General features: G+C 34.4%; 4 protein-coding genes across 8 annotated transcripts; 3 read left to right on the top strand and 1 right to left on the bottom strand.

Annotated features, from left to right (window-relative positions):
• Positions 1-87: 87 nt before the first annotated feature.
• On the top strand, positions 88-1,641 carry LOC127900607 (receptor-like protein 33). Its single transcript, XM_052435770.1, has one exon. It carries the CDS (start codon positions 88-90, stop codon positions 1,639-1,641), a length of 1,554 nt encoding a protein of 517 aa, XP_052291730.1.
• A 2,102-nt stretch (positions 1,642-3,743) lies between these two features.
• LOC102614052 (receptor-like protein 33) lies at positions 3,744-5,956 on the top strand. Its single transcript, XM_052435771.1, has 2 exons — positions 3,744-3,911; positions 3,965-5,956. The coding sequence occupies exons 1-2, from the start codon at positions 3,744-3,746 to the stop codon at positions 5,954-5,956; spliced, it is 2,160 nt and encodes a 719-aa protein (XP_052291731.1).
• Positions 5,957-10,071: 4,115 nt separating this feature from the next.
• LOC102628634 (uncharacterized) lies at positions 10,072-12,015 on the top strand. Its single transcript, XM_006477865.4, has 2 exons — positions 10,072-10,409; positions 11,431-12,015. Exons 1-2 carry the CDS (start codon positions 10,150-10,152, stop codon positions 11,861-11,863), a joined length of 693 nt encoding a protein of 230 aa, XP_006477928.2. The 5' UTR covers positions 10,072-10,149; the 3' UTR covers positions 11,864-12,015.
• A 129-nt stretch (positions 12,016-12,144) lies between these two features.
• On the bottom strand, positions 12,145-21,695 carry LOC102628912 (ubiquitin carboxyl-terminal hydrolase 15). Of its 5 annotated transcripts, none has more exons than XM_052438678.1 (14): positions 21,504-21,695; positions 19,017-19,538; positions 17,777-18,212; positions 17,276-17,687; positions 17,040-17,188; positions 16,850-16,941; positions 16,227-16,306; positions 15,960-16,122; positions 15,625-15,748; positions 15,325-15,482; positions 15,144-15,228; positions 14,643-14,855; positions 13,335-13,396; positions 12,145-13,008 (listed from the first exon to the last, which is right to left on the bottom strand). In XM_052438678.1, exons 2-14 carry the CDS (start codon positions 19,382-19,384, stop codon positions 12,306-12,308), a joined length of 3,045 nt encoding a protein of 1,014 aa, XP_052294638.1. In that variant the 5' UTR covers positions 19,385-19,538; positions 21,504-21,695; the 3' UTR covers positions 12,145-12,305. The 5 variants fall into 5 exon arrangements, with proteins under 5 accessions (XP_052294638.1, XP_006477931.2, XP_024954294.2 ...); XM_006477868.4 differs by having other exon boundaries at positions 16,221-16,306; positions 19,017-19,448; positions 21,504-21,694; XM_025098526.2 differs by having other exon boundaries at positions 16,221-16,306; positions 19,017-19,474; positions 21,504-21,694.
• Between the last annotated feature and the right edge of the window lie 154 nt (positions 21,696-21,849).

The raw sequence follows: 21,849 nt of genomic DNA on the forward strand, positions 1-21,849 counted from the left end.
AACCTAACAAATTTAAGCCTTCTCAATCTCGGAACAACAAACATGTCTTTGATCAAATCTTTTTCTCTGTTAAACTTGCCTTCAACAATGACATATCTTGATCTCAGTAGTGCTGGTATACAAGGACATTTCCCAGATGAAACTTTTCGTCTTCCAAACCTTCAAGTACTCTATTTATTTGGAAACGACCAACTCACTGGTTATCTCCCAAACTCTAACTGGAGTAGTCCTCTTAGGAAGTTGCAAATTTCTTTCACTAATTTCGCAGGTAAAATACCCGATTCAATTGGAAATCTACCGTTCTTGGAGATTGTACATATCGAAGGCTGCAGTTTCACCGGGTCAATTCCATCATCAATTGGAAACCTCACTAGAGCTACTGAAATTGTGTTCGCATCAAATTATCTTACTGGCCACCTGCCCCATCATGTAAGTGGACTGTCATATTTAACCACTTTAGACCTTTCTGGAAACTCTCTACAAGGCAGGGTACCATCCTGGTTGTTCACTCTGCCTTCTTTGGTTTCTCTAGATCTTTCAAATAACATGCTCAATGGTCCTATTAATCCATTCCAGTCGCCTAATTCACTACAAGAAGTTCGATTGCAAAAAAATGAGATACATGGCACAATTCCTAGTTCCATCTTTCAACTAGTGAACCTCACTTATTTCGATCTTACATCAAACAACTTGAGTGGTACTGTTAAGTTCGACATGTTCTCAAAGTTGGAAAGCCTTCAATATCTTTATCTTTCAAACAACAGCCTACTCTCATTTACTTCCTCTAGCAATATGGATATCAAATATTCCTTACCTAGTCTACAGGAATTGAATTTATCTAATTGCAATGTCAACCAGTTCCCACGTTTCTTGAGAAACTCAGGAAAGTTAACAAGCTTAGACCTCTCCAATGGTAGAATTCATGGTCGAATTTCAAAACATGATTCTGAAGGATGGAAGAATTTGATTGATCTTCATCTTTCCAACAACTTTCTGACACATGTAGAGCTACATCCATGGCAGGAAATTAAAATTCTTGATCTGCAAAACAACAAAATCCAAGGATCAATTCTGGTTCCACCACCTTCAACACAAGTCTTCTTAGTTTCGAACAACAAATTGTCCGGACAGATCCCTCCGTCGATTTGCAGTTTGAGTTCCCTTCAATATCTTTCCTTATCTCACAACAACTTGAGTGGAACGATTCCTTCATGTCTTGGAAACTTTAGCACTGAGCTGATTATTCTGGACTTGAAGAACAACAGCCTTGAGGGTCACATCCATGATACATTTGCAAATGCAAGTTCTTTAAGGAGTCTTGACCTTAATAGCAACAAGTTGGAAGGGCCATTACCAAGATCTTTGGCGAATTGTAACATGCTGGAAGTTGTCAATGTGGGGAACAACATGATAAGTGACACATTTCCGTGTTGGTTGGGATGTCTTCCGAAGCTAAAAATTCTGGTCTTGAGATCTAATCGATTCTATGGTCCACTATGCAAGTCCAATATTACGTTGCCCTTTCAAGCCCTTCGAATCATTGATCTCTCTCGTAATGAATTCACTGGTTTTCTGCCAAGAGCGATCTTTGTAAGTATGGAAGCAATGAAGAATGTGGACCAATTATTAATTGATTTATAAGTATGGAGCCAATTATTAATTGATTTATAAATAGAGGATATATTTTCATGGTGCATTCATTAATTGATAATCGAAATGTGTTGAAATTAAATAAGTAATCAAAATAAGTTGTTTACTTAAAATATAGGAATTGAAATTGGAACGAATTGTACTCTCATTCATGTGTTTATTTTATTTTGAAATTGAAAGAAATTGTTGTAAGTTACTAATATATTATTTGTTAATTGTTGCACTTAGTATTATTTGCATCTATTATAATAATAACAATAACAAGAATAAAAATAATAAAAAAATGAATAATAATAATAATAATAATTTAACAGTAATAAATACAATGATGATGATGATAATTAATAAAACTTACAATTCACCTAAAATATGCATAAATGATTAAAATGGTAGTGGAACCCACCTGATTTTTGCATTATTTTAGTTGGGCTGTAAGTTATATTAATTGTAACTTAGCAAAACCTTAATAATAATAATAATAATAAATATTGAGGGATATATTTGTAAATATTACAAATTTTCTAAGCATTTTCATAAATTCTGTAAGGATCAAAATGTAAAAGAAATATTACTTGGTTGAGGTAATTTGGAGAATATGAAAATTTAATGGGAGTAAAATGGTAGTTCTGGGAATGGAAATTTCATTCTCAATCCCCTTGAGAATCAAGTTCCTATTCTCAAATTGTAAAATTTGTGGGTTCCACATACTTGATTTTCATTCCCCCTTCTCTTTTAATTAGTAAATACTCTCAATTATTTTGATTTTGAATTTCAATTTTCCCAATTTTAAAGTAAACACACCATTACATACTTGTGCATATGATATGTAATGCCAAATATAAAAATATCCTACTCTTTGGATTTGCTTGAATCGAGATTGCTCTTTTAAGTCCATACTGTGAAACAAGGTAAAAAACAAAACCATTAATGCGAACACCTTTTAGTAACAGAATTAAAAAAAAAAAAATGGAACTTAACCCGGTCATCCAGTTAGCCACTACTTTTTTCTATTTTTCTCATTAATCCTTGCATTCGTTGGATTTCAGTCAACAAATGATATTGGCCGGCTGAAAGATAGTTCGTGAAACTCAGCCGCGGCCGTCTCTCGTATTTATTCCATCGTATGCTTTCTTTCACGCCATTTGGAGGATAATGCATTTCATGGAATTTTTTTTTATTTTTGTCCATTGCATTCCATTTCATGCATTTCAGAAAATGTTAAATGTATCATTTAAATCAATCTTTGACCAACTCGCAACACGCCCGGCCCGGAAATGAAACATAAAAGCTAAAGATACAGTCCTTGGAATTCATATAAACACTCATCCACCCGCCTCTCAACAATTAGACATATGATAAGTAATTGTCACGTTTCTTTGCATTAATTCTTAGAAACCATGGAGAGGTTCATATGGCATTATAACAAAGTCTCCTGCACTCTCTTATTCTTCTACTTCCTTTTGCTTGGTTATAGTTTTCAAGTTGATTGTTCATCACCTTTCCATCACTTTTCTTTTAAAACAACTCATTCCTGCCCTCCCGAACAAAGTTTGGCTTTGCTTCAATTTAAAAATAACACTTCCGTCAGATCAGCGAATTACTCTTTTTGCAATGAAGAAAATTCTTCTCCTAAGACGAACTCTTGGACGGAGGGTACCGATTGTTGCTCATGGGATGGAGTAACGTGTGATAATGTGACTGGAAACGTGATCGGCCTCGACCTTTATAGCAACTGCAGTTGGCTTTTAGGTACCATCGATGACAATAGCACCCTCTTTCATCTTTCCCATCTCCAATCCCTCAACCTTGCTTATAGCAATTTCCTCGGTTCTCAACTCTCTCCGGAGTTTGGACGGCTGAAGGAATTGACATATCTTAACCTCTCGGCTTCTAATTTTGGTGGTCTAGTCCCTCATGAAATGTCCCACTTGTCCAAACTAACTCATCTTGACCTTTCCTTCTGTGTCTTGACAATCGAACAAAGAACTTTTGATTTGCTTGCGAGTAACCTTACAAAGTTAAGTCTTCTCCATCTGGGAGCGACAAACATGTCTTTGATCAAACCTTTTTCTCTGTTAAACTTGTCTTCAACAATGACGGATCTCGATCTGGGTGGTACTAGGATTAAAGGAAATTTCCCAGATGACATTTTTCGTCTTCCAAATCTTCAAATACTCTTTTTAAACCTAAACAGTCAACTCACTGGCTATCTCCCGAAGTCTAATTGGAGTAGTCCTCTTAGGGAGTTGGATCTTCTCTCAGTAATTTCTTAGGTGAAATACCATATTCAATTGGAAATCTATTTTTCTTGGAGGTTTTAGATATTGGATTCTGCAATTTCACTGGGTCAATTCCAACATCAATCGGAAACCTTACCAGAGCTACTGAAATTGCGTTCGCATCAAATCATTTTACGGGCCAACTGCCTCATCATGTAAGTGGATTGTCTTATTTAACCACTTTCGACCTTTCTGGAAACTATTTCCAAGGCGGAGTACCATCTTGGTTGTTCACTCTGCCTTCCTTGCTTTCTATAGATCTTTCAAAGAACATGCTTAATGGTCCTATTGATCTATTCCAGTTGCCTAATTCACTACAAGATGTTCGTTTGGAAGAAAATGAGATCCGTGGTACAATTCCTAATTCCACCTTTCAATTAGTGAACCTCACTATTCTCGATCTTTCATCAAATAATTTGAGTGGCGCAATCAGATTCGACCAGTTCTCAAAGTTAAAAAAGCTTCAATTTCTTGATCTTTCAAATAACAGCCTACTTTCATTTACCTCTTCTGCCAATATCAGTATCAAATATTCATTACCTAGTCTTAAGGTATTGCGTTTCGCTTATTGCAATATCACTGAGTTCCCAGGTTTCTTGAGAAACTCAGAGGAGTTGTACCTCTTAGACCTTTCCAACAACAGAATTCAAGGTCGGATTTCGAAATCTGATTCTCCAGGATGGAAGAGTTTGATTGATCTTGATCTTTCTAACAATTTTATGACGCATATAGAGCTACATCCATGGATGAATATCACCACCCTTGATCTGCGAAACAACAGAATCCAAGGATCAATTCTGGTTCCACCACCTTCAACAAAAGTCTTGTTAGTTTCAAACAATAAATTGTCCGGAAAGATCCCTCCATCTATTTGCAGCTTGAGTTCCCTTCAATATCTTTCCTTATCTGACAACAATTTGAGCGGAACAATTCCACCATGTCTTGGAAACTTTAGCACTGAGCTGATTACTCTGCACTTGAAGAACAACAGCCTTGAGGGTCACATCCATGATACTTTTGCAAATGCAAGTCATTTAAGGAGTCTTGACCTTAATAGCAACAAATTAGAAGGGCCATTACCAAGATCTCTGGCTAAATGTATTAAGCTGGAAGTTGTCAATGTGGGGAAAAACATGATTAGTGACTCATTTCCATGCTGGTTGGGATCACTTCATGAGCTAAAAATTCTTGTCTTGAGGTCTAATCGATTCTATGGTCCACTATGCAACTCCAATATTACATTTCCCTTTCAAGCCCTTCGAATCATTGATCTCTCTCATAATGAATTCACTGGTTTTCTACCAAGAAGGATTTTTCCTAGTATGGAAGCAATGAAGAATGTGGACGAACAGGGAAGACTTGAATATATGGGTGGAGCCTTCTATGACGAGTCCATAACGGTGGCAATGCAAGGACATGATTTTCAATTGCAAAAGATCTTAGTCATGTTTAGAGCAATGGATTTTTCAAGAAATCGGTTCCACGGAGAGATTCCTGAAGTACTAGGAAACTTTAAATCACTCAAAGTGCTCAACCTTTCACACAATAGCCTGACAGGTAACATTCCGGTCTCCTTTGAGAATATGACAGCACTTGAATCATTGGACCTCTCTTTCAACAAGCTTGATGGAAGAATCCCAGAGCAGTTGTTAAGCGTTACAGCCCTTGCCTTGTTAAATCTTTCATATAACCGGCTTTGGGGACGCATTCCTCGAGGCAATCAATTTAACACATTTGAAAATGATTCCTATATAGGGAACATTCATTTGTGTGGAGAGCCCTTGACTGTGAGATGTAGCAATGACGGCCTGCCAGAAGCACTTCCTTTGGCTTCTTCTGATCACGACGAAACTGCTAGCCGGTTTGATTGGAAAATGGCGAAGATGGGGTATGCGTCTGGACTAGTGATTGGATTGTCCATTGGATACATGGTATTCTCAACTGGAAAACCACAATGGTTTGTGCGTATGGTTGAAGGAGACCAGCAGAAGAATGTTAGAAGAGCAAGACGAAGACATAGGAGGTAAAGAAATAAGTGAAAGTCGTCCTTTACTTATAAGCCTGGTGAGAGGTTAAATTGTATGTATATTGTTGTTTCTTGTCGTAGCAGAATCAACAGTTATGTATGACGTTTAGGCATTAGCTCCTCATATAAAATTCATCCTTTCCTTAACTAGTAAAGCTAAAAAGAAGGGCATAATATGCATGTAGCTTACTCCTATTCGATTACTCCTCCAAAAATATATTGTGATAAAATACCAACAAAATAATATGTACACCCTGGGATTGCAATATTATAAATTGAGTAAATCTAGTTGGGTTTATAGTTCTTTTTATCACTAATTTTTTTCCCCAAATATGAACGTGCAGATCCAAATGGCCCCCAAAGCATCATCCATCATTATAATACAATACGAAGCCAGAAAAGAACTTCCAAATAGCCTTGCAGTTCAACTTGAACAAATCTATAAGAGAAAGATCGACAACTATAGAAATCAGCTTCCTCTTGCTGCCACTTTCCATCATCAAAGTTTTTAGTGTAGCCCAAAATATCATGGTTGAAGTTGAGATTCGTTTTAGCAATATCTGATGATGAAATTGATGAGATCCCACAAAGTTTTTGGTGTAGCCCAAAATGTTGGTGCGGAACCAGAAGCAGTCCATCAAGAAAGTTAGTTTCGAAGATCAAGATTGGAAATTTTATACCATGAGTTTTGCCAAATATATATCGAAACAATTTGGGAAAGATTCGGATAATAAGAGACACTCTTCCATCCCTTTTGGAATTGAGGCTTCTGAAAACAGGTTAGGATTTTATCTACAAATATTGTTGAATGTACTTCTAAAAACTTTACTGAATGGTTTTACGTAGTTTTATTTGACTGGTCATCGGAGGATCAAACAATCAATTTGTGCTTTTATCAACCCTACTGCCTTCTTAAAAATAAAACATATAAGACATTAATAAGAGCCAGGGAGGTAGACTGTTGAACGCAGCATCAGACCAACACAACAAAGAACTTTAGAGATCAAGGTGCTTGTGGCTTTTAATTCACTGTCTTTATCATAAACTAGAATCACCAAATTAGGAAGACAATCAGATGAGTAAGGCAAACATCAAATCCAGCCGCATAATTTCTTAACCACCAGCAGCTGATGAGAGCTGGGCAGTAATGGGCATAGGATCTGTCATGCAACTTTGTTTCTTCATGGTCCTCCTTTCAACAAATGTGTAAGCAAGAAAAGAAATGGCTAAAGCAAATGACGTCTTACTCGTCCAAGAAATGTTAAGTTTTATTCAGGAATTTCATCGAACACCATGCGTGCGCTCAACTGAGTCATTACAGAGATTCCATGAAAATTGATTTATATCAAAGAAATCTCTTGACTAACCTAGAAAAAGTTAGTCCCAAAACAGTGATGAACACTCTCGCGGGTTCAAGTGTGGGTATTATCAATCTTGCAAACTTCAAAGTCTTTAATATTTGACTCGGAGATACACGATGTTTGTAAATCTCGTATTACTTCAGAAAATTAACACAAGTCTTTCAAAATTTGCCCCTGTATATATACCATGGAAACCCTTTAACTATTATGTGGCTAATGGGGAACGTTGTGACGTGTCAGTCTTTCATCTGGAGACTTGACCTGTGGATTTCATGACACAGATAGTATTTTTTTTTTAAATTTAAATACATCTAAAATTAATCTGAATTCTAAATATCACAGGGAATGATATGTTTATTTTTTATCAGAATTGTTAATAATAAATGTTAAGTTGTTCACTTTTTTTAATTTAAAAAATTTTAAAAATTTATATTTTTATATTTATATCCTTACAAATTATAAACATTAAAAAAATAATAAACATGTAAAGAATTTAAATAAAGTAATATATTATCATTACTTAAATCATTTTTAATTGAATACAATCTTTTATGAAAAATATTCGTAAAAAATTATGGAGATAAATAATGCTAATTTGAAGAAGAAAATGAAAAGACAAGAATACTAATAGTATGCCACTATATTATCACAAGTTATAAAAATAGGTAATAATACTAATTACTAATTTTTATTTAGGTAATGATAAAAATTAATTAAGTATATAAGGATATTTTATAGAATATCTTTTAATGATATTATTCATATTTTTTATATTAAATACTAAGCTAAAAATGTTAGCTTAATAACTTTTTTTTTTATTTTAAAGGTAAGGGGGTGGGCAAGCCTAAATATATTTTTTACCTCACTTACCACCTCCAAGAATTGAACCCGGGTTCTAGTAGAGGCTACAACTACACTGAATTATATAATGACTAAAGATTATTATTAAGTTGAAAGATAGACAAATTTAATGACTTAATTGATTGAAATTAAGTTAATGGGATATTATCATTTTTCTACTAAAGGTATTCTGACACATCATGTTAATACCACAATTTGGTAAAACCATCAATTTACACCAAACGTTTAAATTGTTAGCATTTTCCCACCATTCCGTTAAAATTCAGTTAATATGTAACGGAAAATTTATAAAAAGTCAATTTTACCCCTGGAGCGTAAAAGACCATATAATTATCACACGAATTTAGTGGATGGGTTTTTTATTCACATCCAAATAATCTTTAGGAGAAAATTAAAAAAAAAAATGGATTGGGTCCTCTGGTTAGGGCAAATTAAGAATTGGAAATTTTGGAGCGAAATGCCATAGGATTTAATTTTTTGAGGGGTGCTTAATAAAAAGTATGTTAATTTTGAGGTAAGATATTAAACTTTTAAAATGAGAGGGACCAAATAATATTTAGTTGAATAAACCTTTTTTCGATCCTTTTCACACGGAAAAAAATATTTATTTTTAAAATTTTTTTAAAACTCAGACTATTACATTAACATGATAATTATATTAGTTTTTATTATTTTAAATTTTACTCTCACAACCATCAAACAATTCAAAATCTTTTAAGAAAATACCACATAATGCTAAGTAAGTGAATTAACATTCTCAAATGAGCGATCAACTAGAGTTTTAAATCTAAGTCACTTGTTGGTTAACTAAAACTTTGATTAAGTAAATACTTAAATATAATTTCTTAAATGACATAATTTTGTAGTTTGATTAATATTTTAATCTTAAATCACATAAAACTCAACTTGTTACTGAGATAAAGCAAAAGTTCAATTTTATAAGCTCAAGGTTAATTACATGGTCTTTTATGCTCCATGGGTAAAATTGATCTTTTATAAATTTTTCATTACATATTAACTGAATTTTAACGGAATAATGAGAAAATGCTAATAGTTTAAACGTTTGGTAGTAAATTAATGGTTTTACCAAATCGTGGTACTAACATAATGTGTCAGAATACCTTTAGCGGGAAAATGATAATATCCCTAAGTTAATTAAACTACAAATAATCCTATAATCTCTTAATGAGAAGTTATCACGTGGTGATCTCTTACTAATTCCTTACATGATGTAACACATAAATATTGTACTATTTAGCTTATAATATTAATACAAATTAATCTCAAAATTTGTAAAAAAATGAATTAAACTTATAATTTTAAAACTCAACTTAATACTAAGGCTCCGTTTGGTACAGCTTATTAAATAGAGCTTATAACAGTAGAGCTTATAGCAGTAGAGCTTATACCAATAGAGTTTTTGGATAAAAAGTCATTGGGTGTTTGGTTGTCAATAAAAAACGCACTTTTAAACCATTAAACTGTGTGATACTTTTTATATTATATATTTTTAGAAAAGCTTTATAACCTCTATTCTCAAAAGTTCAAATTTTGGGCTTTTACTAGTAGAGGTAAATTAGTTTATTTAAGCTAAAAAAACTCTACTAAAAAAATAACCAAACACTATAAAATTTTTTAAAAAGTATTTATACGATTAAATAAACTCTTATGGCTCTTAAATAAGCCATATCAAACAGACACTAAATCTAATTGTTTGATTAAAAAGGTTGCAAACAGTAAAAGTCAGCCTTATCATCAAGACCCATTTGGTCAGCATTTTTCCATAAATTTCGATTTTTCGATAAATTAAAAATGAAAAGAGTTACGACACGTGTCTTCACATGAACCTCAAGAAAATCATCAGTTCAAAAACACGAACACTGTGGGTGATAAATATTTTTGCGTTGAGGCATTACTCATCCATTATCCTCACCATCGAGCACCCAGAAGTCTCTCCACTAAAAAAACAAAAATGGCTGCAGGCTTGAGCATGTTAAAGTTTTCAGTTCTTCTGGGCCTACTCTCAAATCTGAACTTGGGTTTATGGCCTGAATCTTCAAAGGGGTTGAAAATATTTCCACCAACATGCAACAGAATTGAGTGTCCAAGCTTTGAGACCGTTCATGTTGGCAATGGCTTTGAAATTCGTCGCTATAATTCGTCCATGTGGATGTCTACTTCCCCTATTCAAGATATCTCTCTAGTTCAAGCTACCAGAACTGGCTTTCTCCAGTAAGATTGTTTTCTTAATTCTGAATTATTAGTAATCTATTTAATTTGTTGATTTCGTTTGTTTAAGTTTTTTTTGTTGTTGCTTTGTTTGACTAGCGATTATTTTATAGATAGAAAGCCAGATAATACAAGATTAGGACTTTAAATCTTTCATTTTTTCGAATATTATAATGAAAGTCTTCGAGACCTGTTTTAATATAGCAATAATGTTAGGATCCCAACATTTGAGTGAGGTCTAATGCCATGTGTTATTTTTTTTTTAGATGATGGATTTTAGAGTTTGTAAAATTTGTTTAATCACCATATAATAGATGGATACTACATTAGTTAGGACTCAAATTAGGAATTGAATGCTGGGATGCCTAATATTGCTCTTTAATATAAATTATTGGATGAGAAATTTTAAAATACATTATAGATACCGTATTAGTCATATAATAGGCAACTGATACTATGATACGTGTGTATTTATTTTAAAAAATTACCGTGTAAATAGTGGTTATATTAAATTTAATTATGTATGTCATACATGCATTAATTGGTTGTATTATGTATTTTAGAATTTCTCTTATTCGATCCCTCCCTAGTGCTTTAAATCTTAGATTTATTTTAAATGCCATAGTCCAAATATCTAAGCCTTCAAGGGTCAATATTGGACTCATAATAGGTCGTAGAAAAAAAAGTGCACACAAAGGAACTTGAACTCAAGAAAAAATTATATGCACATGAGGGACTTCGACTCGAGAGTAAAAGTGGTTTACCATCTTACTAAGATCTAATGGGGGTTCATTGAGAATCAACTATTCTTTTTTTTTTTTTTTTTGGGTTCTTTCCTTAAAGGAACTAGTTGCTGTGTTATCCTTACAAATATGTAGTCATTGAAATATTTGATCAATTATCCCTTCAGAGCCTTATAGCATTTGATTCTCTAATTCTCTATCGTCCTTTCAGCGTGCTTCACACACTGAACTGTCTTGGACAAATGTCATGTTAACGTATGGCTTTATATATCCTCTTCCAGGCTATTTGATTACATTCAAGGAAAGAACGAGTATGAGCAAACAATAGAGATGACAGCTCCAGTAATCACTGAAGTTTTACCAAGTGATGGACCCTTCTGTGAATCTTCATTCACCGTTAGCTTTTACGTCCCAAAGGTGAACCAAGCCAACCCACCTCCAGCAAAAGGCCTCCATATCCAACAATGGAAAGCAACGTACGCAGCTGTGAGACAGTTCAGCGGGTTTGTATCAGACTCTAACATTGGTGAAGAAGCGGCTGCATTGCAAGCCAGTCTTGCAGGCACTAACTGGGCTGCAGCCATTGAGAAAAGACGTGCAGAAGACCCAACTTCAAGTTACATTGTTGCACAGTATAACTCTCCCTTTGAATTTTACAACAGAGTGAATGAGATATGGCTTTTGTTTGATTTGGAAGAAGGGTTTGCAATTTGAGTTTGGAAATCTGGTTTGTAATGAAGAACTAAGTGGAGAGAAATCAAGTAGATGGATTTTGCTTTATACGGTTAATGTAATAATCGTTTTGCATTGTCATATGAAATGTTAAGAGGGATCCATTATTGAATAAAGTGTCGTCCGTTGGCATAGTTTCGGTACTTTAGCTGCAGAGAAATGATCTTGGTTTGCTGCTTGTGAAATTTCCAAATATCCAGGTCTCAAGTAACTATAGTAAATAAACAAACGGCGAGAAAAAGCCAAAACAAACAAATTGGAGCTCAGGGAAATGCTGGCACTTTACAACTTCCAACAATAATTTCAGATGTAACAAGAATGTTCCTTTGGTAGATTCCAACAACATGCCCCAATCAACAGACTATTGAAAACAAAAATTTGAGGCACCACGTCTACCCGGCTTAGTCATCTACTGAAAAAACAGTCAGGAATCCCATGACCTAAGATTACAGTGACCAGAAGTCCGATCAAGAGTATACATCTGGTTGCTCCCGTAATTTACAAAACTGCCACAGTTACTATCGGAAGACAATTCAGTTGATGAATCAATAACCTGCCTTAAATTCTCTCCTTGCCATGCTCTGTTTAGAGATTGAGTTGACAGGTAAGAATCCAGAACATAGCCCTTCTCTGACACGAATCTAGTCTGAGGCTTACTACTAGAGAAAGTCCTACAGCAAACAGTCCTGGGACTGGCAGATTCAGGACCATATATGCTGCAGAATGGATCTCCATTGCTTCCATCAGCATAATCAATGGTGCTAAAAGAGTCCCTAGCACTCTCAGTCGTGAAAGAAGCCTCATCTGAGCTTGTGAAAAGGGACCAGTCACTTGATGTAACATCAGAGAACTCCATGCTTGGTGACTCAGCATAGCTTTCCATTACTGGAGACATATTTTTGTTTGCACCCCACCTTAGAATGCCATTGGAAGTGTGATCAGTAAACCCATTATTCTCTGGTCTGAGGTCAGAAAATGACTCTGGTCCAACAAAATGGCTGCTTGGATTGCTTTGTCCTTGTCTTGAATGCTTCTGACTTTTAGGCATGGAATGCCTTGCAGAGGCTGGAACCTGTTGTTGCATAGCTTTACCACCAGAGAGTGTCCTCCGAGGACGGGGACAGGATCTAAGAGAAAATTTATACAAGTACAAAATATAGTTATCGATATCAAATGAAAAGAAGGGGCTGCTGTTTTACACAAAGGCACAAACAACTGGTAGAACATTCATGTAACTCATTTAAACACATAAGCGGCAGTTTTAACCATACAACCGAGTACAATGATAATAAAAGAGTAAGAACACATAACAAGGGGCAGAAACTGACATCACAATTGTGTCCAGGATACAGCAATGATTAACGAATCATATAGATAAGTAAATGGTAACAAATATTCACAGAAAGGAAAAGACTGATTTGAAGATCATATTACCAGCAAGTCAAATGCTTACCTCATGTAAAATAACATATATGCTCCTTCTGACATCACCTGACTCATAGGCACTGGATGAACCTGCAAATGATACAAAATCTGGGGCTTAGAATTCCACAGCAGCAAAAAGTAATAATGATAATTATTTAATCATATGCAAAACCAATCAACATTACTCAATCTTATTATTTCACATATGAGCAGGGAACCCACCAACCACATTTAAGTAACTCCTATGCAGTTTTCTCTAGAATAGATTTTGTGTAATGTTCACTGGTTAACAGAATTCAAGTTTTCAATGAGAGAATACAATAAGGGGGTGTTTGCCACCCCTCATTAGCCCTCATTGCATTAGCTAAACATGGAGTTGCAATGCAACCCCATGTTTGGCTGCATCAAGTGGCCGCATTATGGTGCATTATAATGCACTGTGATGCATAGTCAGGTTTAGCTAATGCGACAATGGCTGCATTAGTTTTTTTTTTTTTTTTTACTTTATAATAATTATAATAAATATAACTTTTTAATGTAATATAACATTATATAATTTTTATTTTTATTTTTATTTTTTATTTTTACATTATAATTCTTAATATAAATTAATGATTTATAATTTTTGTTAAATAATATTATATTAAATTTTAATTTATATTATATTAAAAATATAACTAAATAATGTATTATTTAATTATATTATAATAATTAATATATAAAATTGATTAATATTTAATAATTTAATATTATTAATAATAAATACTTAAACAATATATAAAAATATGATATAATATCACATTTTTTTATTACAATAATTAATATATAAAATTCAACTATTTTTAATTAATTTAAAATAACTAATAATAAATATTTAAATATGAATAAACTGGAATAATATTAATTAAAAATTAATAATAATGTAAATAATGATATTAAAGATTATTACATTTGAACATTTAAACTAAAAAAATTAAATTTCTTAAGTTTAAGACTTCTATATTTAGTATTTTTCTAAGTACTAATAAATATTATTTTCTAAATATATAATTTAAATTAATTACAAAAAAATTAATATAGTACAGTATAACAACAAATATTATACAGCATTGTTATAGTACAATGTTAATACAATACAGTATAATACAATACACCTGCATTAAAATGTAAGACAATGCAGTGTTCTAAACACACCCAAACTGCAAAGGAAAAAAAAGTTATTTGGCAGCTATGATCAGATCGAGCCATCATAAGGAAACACGTTAAAAACAAAGCATTCCATAAGAAATTATCACCAATTCACCCAACACTTTTTAAAATGGAGAGACAAATTTACCTGCGTGTCATCTATCCTGAACCAAGTGCCTTGCATATCTTTTATGTATGACACATAATGTCCAGAAAAAGATGCATTCTGTGTATCCAGATGTACAACAACGGAATAAAGCATGTAAAGGGGAGGAGTGTCACCAGTTCCAGTCATAAATGGCATCATATCCAGCATTTCCGGGAAAGTGATACATTTATTTATTTTTCCATACCTTCCCTCCTGATAAAGCAAAACCCAAAACTAAATAATCCAACAAATCAAATAATGATAAACCTAAGATAATATTCAGACAAGATAAACATGAATATATTTAAACACAAATAAATTTTCAAACAACTCTACCAACCAAATAATCAATAAAAAAAGAGTTCAAAACTAAAAGCTGTCAGCGTCAAGGAAACTGACTCATGGTTAGGAGATTACAGCAAAGCCAGGGAGCAATAAAATTGGTAGCAATGACAGAGTAACATATAAAGGCCTCACTCTCATCAATAAATAACGTGATACCTGGAATCTCTTCAAGACAATTGTTAGGATGTTTGGAGCCTCATGTATACTCAACTGCTTCCTTGCTTGAACATATGTAGCACACCTTTTAATCAATACATTTGCAGAGCTGGTAAGTTATTATACATGTTTAAACATTTAACATAAATTAAAAAAATGGGCTTCAACAAGGTTGACAAACCTTGCACACTTATACATGTTTTCCCCATCCAGATCCTCAGGGCTTGTAAATTGAGTTAATGCGTCTTCCAGTGACTCAACCCAACCATATATCTCCAACGTGAGATCCATAATGTTTTCATACCGCTCTGACTCATGAGAACATCTCAAACACTTGACCTGATTCAATTAAAATTGACTGTGAGCATCACAGATTAACAAAAGAGTAGAAGTTAAGGATAATATGGTATGAGCAGTAAATTAAAGATATGTCTGAACAGAGCGTAAGATAAGTTTATAAGAGAGACAAAAGAAATAAAACCTTTGACCAAAGTCGTCCACCAAAAGTATGCTGTATAAAAGTTGTTTCTTGCAATCTGGGATCAACCTTGCTCTCACCACCATGTCTCTCCAAGCATATGGATTGCATCGAAGCAACCAGGAGCCTAGATAAAGACAGAATTGACACATGAAAGAGAATTTGTGGATAAATGAAGACTGAAATTTCACGTTACAATAAAACTACAGAAGTTCGTACTACTGAACTTAAATTTATTTATAATTCAGATACTATTAGATACATAAAAGGAGAAGTGAAAAAGGAAAACAGTATCTCTAGAGGAAAAAAAAAAATTCAGCTTGTCAATTCTCAAAGACCTTAAAAATTCATGCGCATCTTCCTGACTCCCATCCCCAATCTGGCAACTAATACTTCGCATGTGTGAAAGGATTCTACCAGGAGACAGAGGACCCGCACTTTCTCTTAACATCATTACATGTTGCTCAAGCTCACACATGAGACACCAATCTTTCCCGCAGCCTGTCATTCAAGCAATAGGTATGTGAATGTTCATGACAAGTTCACTACTACCAGTAATTAAAAGCTCTCAATAAGGGGAAATGAGCAAATGTAAGTACAGGCACTTGAATGTGATCTACGGAGCAAGTAGATGACGAGAGGCTTTGTGCAGGTTAAACACTGCAGCACAGCATTAGCATAGCAACTGCATAATAAAAAGTTAGAATCAATAAGCTAATATCTGAGATGCTATGAAGTAGCATGAGGCTCTAAAACTTCTTTAACAAGCACAAAGTGTATCCCGGTCATTTACAATTCAGACAAGAATATCCATTGAATACAGTAGACTTTCCACATGATTTGTGGCCTATTAATTGATGACCCTATATGTTAGGTGCAACCAATATGCATCATTGTAGGCACTTTATAATCAAATTTTATCAGCCTTTAAGCCCTTCATACATGAATGGAACTAAGAACTGAGATTAAAAAACAAAATAAAACAAAAGGTAAGGATAATCAACAATCATCCATAAAATAGTACATACATGCTACCATATATGGGTATAGAAAATCAGAAGCAATACAATCTCGAGATTACAATTTCACTTTTGAACTACATGTGCAAATCAGGAAATTAATAAATGTTTAATTCCTAGACTATTTAGACTAACCGAATCATTTTCACTTCCTTTTATCAAGATTACATTCCTAATCTGCAACATATAGTAGAACGCACAAACATTACCTGTTCCCACAATTGAGAAGGCCCCTGGGTGATAATAGGTCAATGACTTCATATTGAAATAACTTCAGAAACTCTTCATATGGAAACAGCATCTAGTACAATAAATAACAAATATAAATGAAAGCTTCCACAAACTCTTTGCATGAGTCCAGTTGAATTCACATCTGACTATAAGAAACGCGGAACCAACCTTGAGTTTCCTGTGCTGATCATGCCGGAGTTCTGAGCTATCCTGTCTGAGTTTTGTTGACTTCCTTAATCCCATCATCTTCATAATTCCCATCTTTGAGACAACATTGCTTCCCTGTGCAGGGATGGTATCTCTCACTCTTGCAGCTTCTGCAAAGCAAAAGAAATAAGAAAAAGAAAATTAGAAGAACCATATAGTGCTAGAAATATAAAAAGGAAAAATTCCAGAAAACCTACTTGATTCATCTGCAATTGGTCCCTTCCTCTCTTTTTCTAAGCACGACTGATCACCAACCACTTTCGTACATGATTTTGCTGATTTACAATTTTTTGTCCCCATGGGATTCATTGCTTTCATTTCACAATAACCATTCAATTCTATACTTTCATTAAGAAATTTTTTTCCATTAGATGTGAAGTCAAGCTCATTTTCACGCGTATATGTCCCGTATTTTGCAGAATTTGATGAGCTTGAAGATTCACAGCTATTTCTTGGTTCAGATATATTCCAATGTCGGCTCCGATAACCATTACTATCATATGTAGTACTTCCAGTAGCACCCTGACCATAGGCACAGCCATCTGAGCTGTTCAAATTGAGGTTTCTCTGACTTTCTTCAGATGATACAGCAGAGGCACCAGTTCTTGACTGCAGAAAAATGCTTAACATAATTATTGGAAATGAACGTCACTTAGAAAAAAACAGGTGCATAAATAATTAACTTAAATGCTAATAACCTTATGCCTTATAGGAGCTTCTTTTGATGAAAAATTATTAGAAGAAATTGGATCACTAGTGCAACTCCTCAAGATCTCATCATGAGAATCAAACATAGTTACAACATCTCTTCTTAACAGGTCTTTCTTGGATTTACGGTAAACCCGCTTGTCTACAGTTCTCTCCATCATGGAGGTTTGGGAGTTCTCAAGTGTAGAACAATCCATGCTTGAAGAGGCACATCTGCTCATTGAAGGATGAATCACACCATCTGGAGGTGCTTCCCCCATCCCACCCTGCTTATTATTGTACCCAGATAACTGCAAGTTCAAGCTTTCATTAACAGAATCATCAACTGAGCCAGCCAGAGAAGATGAGCTTGAGCTGGTTTTCTCCAGTTGCTGGCACTCTTGCTTATGAACTTGCCTCCAGTGAATTATCTGGCACTTTCCAGAACTGCACACAGGTTATCAGTCTGAAACTGAGAAATGCTAAGAGATGTTTAATAACAATGTTATATTTTATACCTGTTGGTGATAAATACATTTCAAATGCATTTTTCTTTCCTTTTTATGTGCACAAAAATAATAACAAATTCATGAATGGCAATATCACTAAAAGAAATTACAAGTATCAAAATCTGATTAGCAAACAATAAAATAAAAATGATAAGCCAGGAGTGGTGGTGGAATATGTGCCACAGAGATGCTAACTTATAATTAATTTCCCTCAAAAAGCTAAAAACTGAGACTCACACCACTAATGCCAATAGTTACATGACTAAAAACAAAGAAGCTGAATAGATTTCGGAACCGAAAAAGACATCAAGCAAGAACTCTGGTCTGCAAGATAATAAAAAACAGGTTTGTCGTGCATGCGTGTGTATATGTGCGCGCACGCGTGTGTGTGTACATACACATGTACATATGCGTGTGTGTGTGCGCACGCGCGCAGGTGTGGATACACACACTTGTTGAATTATCAAGAAATTTAATGGGATATAGTCAACTCTTCTAATCCATGATATAAGTTATTCAACCAAGAATGCAAGGTGGGAAATTCCACCCATTTGCAAAGTAGAGTACGGATTATGGTGAGAACTATTTTAAGATTTGGCAACTCTTCCAAATGTAGGCAGTTTGATTGAGATAATACAGTCTTGATCTAGCTCAATAAGATAAAAACTTAGACAAGAATTTAAGGATTATATAAATTACTGATAATAGCATATTTTACAGCAAAAAAAGAAGTGAAATATACCAATATCTGACAGATTTGCATCTGGAGCAGCGAGTTGTAGCAGGAGCAAAGCATCTGGCACACAGCTGAAATCCATTTTTTGATGTAGATGCAGGAAATTCATTTTTCAATGCGGGCACATTAAATTCATTTTTTGATGTAGACGCATGAAATTCATTTATTGATGTAGGCACAAGAGGAGAAACACTGACAGAAGGAACTGCTTCTACTCTAAGAGCTTCTTCAGCGGCCAGTTGAGCAAGCAAACTTATTCTCTCCCTCTTCTTTGCAGCCTCACTCCATTTTCCAAGCAACACATAAGCAACCAGAGGAAGCACAACCAAGACCAGAAACAGGACAGGTACATCAGCTTCCCTTGGCTCAAGCATGTCCTCACCCACAAATTCATGTCCAACTCTCTGAAACCCACTACCCAGAAGATAGTCTCTAAAGCTACATGTGGCCAGGTAAATCAATACCTTAGGATCAGCAACATGAATGTAGCAAGAATCAATACCTGGCGGTGCAATCCTTACAAGTTTTCTGATTCAAACTTGCAAAGTTAGCAATCAGAATAACGAAGCAGACATCATTCATTCTTTATAGAAAAACAAACATCATTCATTCTTTTTATAAAGTGCACAACCAGATGTATGTGCTTCTCTGCGGTGTATAAAAATAAGTAAATAAATAAATAAGAGGTCTATTTTAGTTTGTAATCTTGAAGCGTCTACAGTAACAATCCACCCTACAAAATGAGAATTGAAGCAAAAATACCTACTTCCAGATTTCAAGTACATCAGAAAGAAGAAAAAAGTCACTATGACATTTTTATAAATTCTTCCAGGGTAAAGATTTCAACAAAAAAGCAATAAAGGTAGCACTCAGCGTTATTGAGTCCAGAAAATCAATTGTTTGCTTATATCAAATAGAATCAGTAGAGATAAGCCTCCCTGTTTGTTCACATCAATATAACGTAGTATCTGAAATTAAGCAAAGACCTCCATTTCAAAGACTACGACCTGGAGCATGACTAAAAATCAAAGTCCATAAAGAAAATTTTTCCAGTCTTAGCATAAGCCCAGGTTCTCACAATAAGCATTGAAGAGCTCCTCCAGAACTACTTATGCAGAATATCAATTACAACAAATATATATCCAAACATCTGATTGATAAAAAAACAAATCAAACAAATGTTTTAACGTGGTCAAATCTAACACATTATAAGCACTCCAAGCTACACCAAAAGAAAAATTAAAACTTCTAAAACACAAATGCCTACAGGACTAAGTGTCTACAAACATCCTAGAAAGACCTATACTTGCCAAAAGGAGAGCATGAGGAGAATCACAATTCCAATGATCTCAACAAAGTCGTCCTGGCTGTAGATAGAATACTCTGGGCCCTAAAACTCTTATCATCCACATCAGATAATATTTAATCTCGCATCCTTACCACTATACACCCTAGCACATAAATAGAAGATTCTAGACCCAAAAACACTCTCCACAAATATCATCTAGTGCTAATGGGATTCAATCTCAAACTTGATACATTATACACATTCACAAATTTAAAATCCAAATTCTCACCAAGATCTATAGCCAAGACAGCATACTTTTAAAAGCCTTTTACTGACCCAATTCTAGATATCCATGCAGAGTCATGCATAAAACAGCCACTTTTACTCAAGAATAACTAAAAATACATTCAGATACTTTCATGATTTGTCACGACACCACCATTTATGCCAAATAAGCAACGTTATAACATTCAGAAGCTTCTCCCATCCTTGCGTTCCACATTTCAGAGAAAACACCCTCCTTTACAAACTGTCTCTCTCACACACACTTTACAAATTCTCTTAGGACACCAAGAATTTCCCAGCAGCAAACTCCACTACCAGAAGCCCTTGTAATTGCATAAAGAGCTTATTTGTGGAGTAGACCACGCTTTGGAGCCTAAAATTTAATTCCCTAAATTAGTAACTCCTAAATCCCTTTGCAAAATGTATCTCTAAGCTCTTTAAAAAAAAAAATCAGATATAACAATTTTTCCACCGAGAAACATCTACATTTTTATGAATCAAAACTTAAATCCAGTTCAAAGAAAGCAAAAGGCAACGATACTTACAAAAAGAGACCCATTGAACATACCCAACAGAGATACAAGAGCCAGAGACCAAGCCACCATCTTTAAAGCAGGGAAAAAAAACTCCCATTTCCACATAATCCCTCACAAAAGTGCCCGAAACAAAACCCAGAAAATGCAGCATTATTCTACAAAGCTAACAATTCACCAGACAACCCATTTCCCACTTCAGTCAAGGGAAAAAAAATAAAGAAAAAAACCCAGATGAAATCAACCATCTAGCATCGCATTAACCTAAGATTCAAGCACAGAAAAGTTCAGAAACAAAAGCAAAAGCAAAACCAGCTACAAAAATTAAAAAAAAAAAAGAAAGGAAATTCCAAATGGGCTTGGTTTGAACAAAAAAGCAAAGCATACCTCAAATCCACGGCAAGAAATTTGAGCAAAAAAAAACACTTTCTTTATTTTCTTTGTTTCTCTCCTGTTTTGTTTGCGTCTTTCTTCTTGGCTAAAAAAGATTCTTTGATTCTTTAGATGGTAAGCTCACTGCAGCCTCCTCACGTTCAAATTTTTTTTTTTTTTTCCCCTTCACTCACACTCTTAGTAGTTAGTACACTATCTCTCCCTCACACTTTATTCTCAACATTTTGGTAATTTTTCCATCTATTTAACTCACACCATAACACAATCCACTTTTAATCAGATATCCACGTGGCGCAACACTATTAGCCCGAATGTGGAAAATGTGGGGTTCGGGGTGACG

This window comes from Citrus sinensis, chromosome 3 (assembly GCF_022201045.2).
Source record: "Citrus sinensis cultivar Valencia sweet orange chromosome 3, DVS_A1.0, whole genome shotgun sequence".
Lineage (NCBI taxonomy): Eukaryota > Viridiplantae > Streptophyta > Magnoliopsida > Sapindales > Rutaceae > Citrus > Citrus sinensis.

Coding starts and splice junctions, on each gene's coding strand:
- LOC127900607 (XM_052435770.1), top strand. CDS start 88: ATGACATATCTTGATCTCAGTAGTGCTGGTATACAAGGACATTTCCCA.
- LOC102614052 (XM_052435771.1), top strand. CDS start 3,744: ATGACGGATCTCGATCTGGGTGGTACTAGGATTAAAGGAAATTTCCCA. Junction 3,912..3,964: donor GGGAGTTGGATCTTCTCTCA/GTAATTTCTTAG, acceptor TTTTTCTTGGAG/GTTTTAGATATTGGATTCTG.
- LOC102628634 (XM_006477865.4), top strand. CDS start 10,150: ATGGCTGCAGGCTTGAGCATGTTAAAGTTTTCAGTTCTTCTGGGCCTA. Junction 10,410..11,430: donor ACCAGAACTGGCTTTCTCCA/GTAAGATTGTTT, acceptor ATCCTCTTCCAG/GCTATTTGATTACATTCAAG.
- LOC102628912 (XM_006477868.4), bottom strand. CDS start 19,384: ATGCTTGAGCCAAGGGAAGCTGATGTACCTGTCCTGTTTCTGGTCTTG. Junction 15,749..15,959: donor GATGCGCATGAATTTTTAAG/GTCTTTGAGAAT, acceptor GTCTTTATCTAG/GCTCCTGGTTGCTTCGATGC. Junction 13,009..13,334: donor TATATGTTATTTTACATGAG/GTAAGCATTTGA, acceptor ATTTTCTCTTAG/ATCCTGTCCCCGTCCTCGGA.